The 886-nt window shown below is 42.3% G+C and overlaps 1 protein-coding gene across 1 annotated transcript; it reads right to left on the bottom strand.

Annotated features, from left to right (window-relative positions):
• Positions 1-448: 448 nt before the first annotated feature.
• SARC_15515 (hypothetical protein) lies at positions 449-778 on the bottom strand (the record flags this gene model as incomplete). The annotated part of the gene is made up of 1 exon (XM_014290367.1): positions 449-778. One exon carries the CDS (start codon positions 776-778, stop codon positions 449-451), a length of 330 nt encoding a protein of 109 aa, XP_014145842.1.
• Between the last annotated feature and the right edge of the window lie 108 nt (positions 779-886).

Consider the following 886-nt stretch of genomic DNA (forward strand, 5'->3'; position numbering starts at 1 on the left):
AGGGCTACATTACGTAAGCGTAGATACAAATAGGACAGTGGTACTATGCGAAACTCGAGAAATAATTTTGTGGTCCAATACACATGCACATTGAGAACAACGTGACTCATCTCGGCAGTTGTAGGCATATACGTCATTGGCATCTATACCAGAGCCATACGCAAACATACAGACATACATACATACATAAGTATGCGATCATGCCATCTATACCAGAACCATGAACATACATACATACATACTTACATATATACATACATACATACACACACACATACATACATACATACATACATACATACATACATACACACACACACACACACATACATACATACATACATACATACACACACACATACATACATACATACATACATACATACATGCATACATGATAAGTATGCGCTCATGTCATCAACGCCAGAAACATACTGTACATATTTACCTACACAAGTATATACTTGACGTGACACACCTGCACAGAGACGCCAGTCTCCGGATCTGTCACCAGACTCGGCGAATCCTTATTCGCGTCATCCACTCGTTGGAACGTTATCATAACACTGCAGTCCTTCAACGTCGTGCTGATCAGAAACTCTCTTATCTTGCACGCCTTCTCTTCCATGGACCATCCCTGCCACACACTGTCAGTGATCTCGGCAGCGGTTCCATCTGTGGCATTTTTGATCGTCTGCAATGCCGAATCACGAGCTGCCTGCCAATCCTCACCGCCCCACATACCGTCGAGCACTGTGGCGGGATCTTCTTGCATCATTGCTTCATACACCTGTGGGCGTAGTGTACAAATACATTGTAAAAAGTTTGCCTTGTACAACTGTGGAGATGGACAGGCACATATATATAAACATATGAACATATAAAC

Source organism: Sphaeroforma arctica (assembly GCF_001186125.1).
Source record: "Sphaeroforma arctica JP610 unplaced genomic scaffold supercont1.6239, whole genome shotgun sequence".
NCBI lineage: Eukaryota > Ichthyosporea > Ichthyophonida > Sphaeroforma > Sphaeroforma arctica.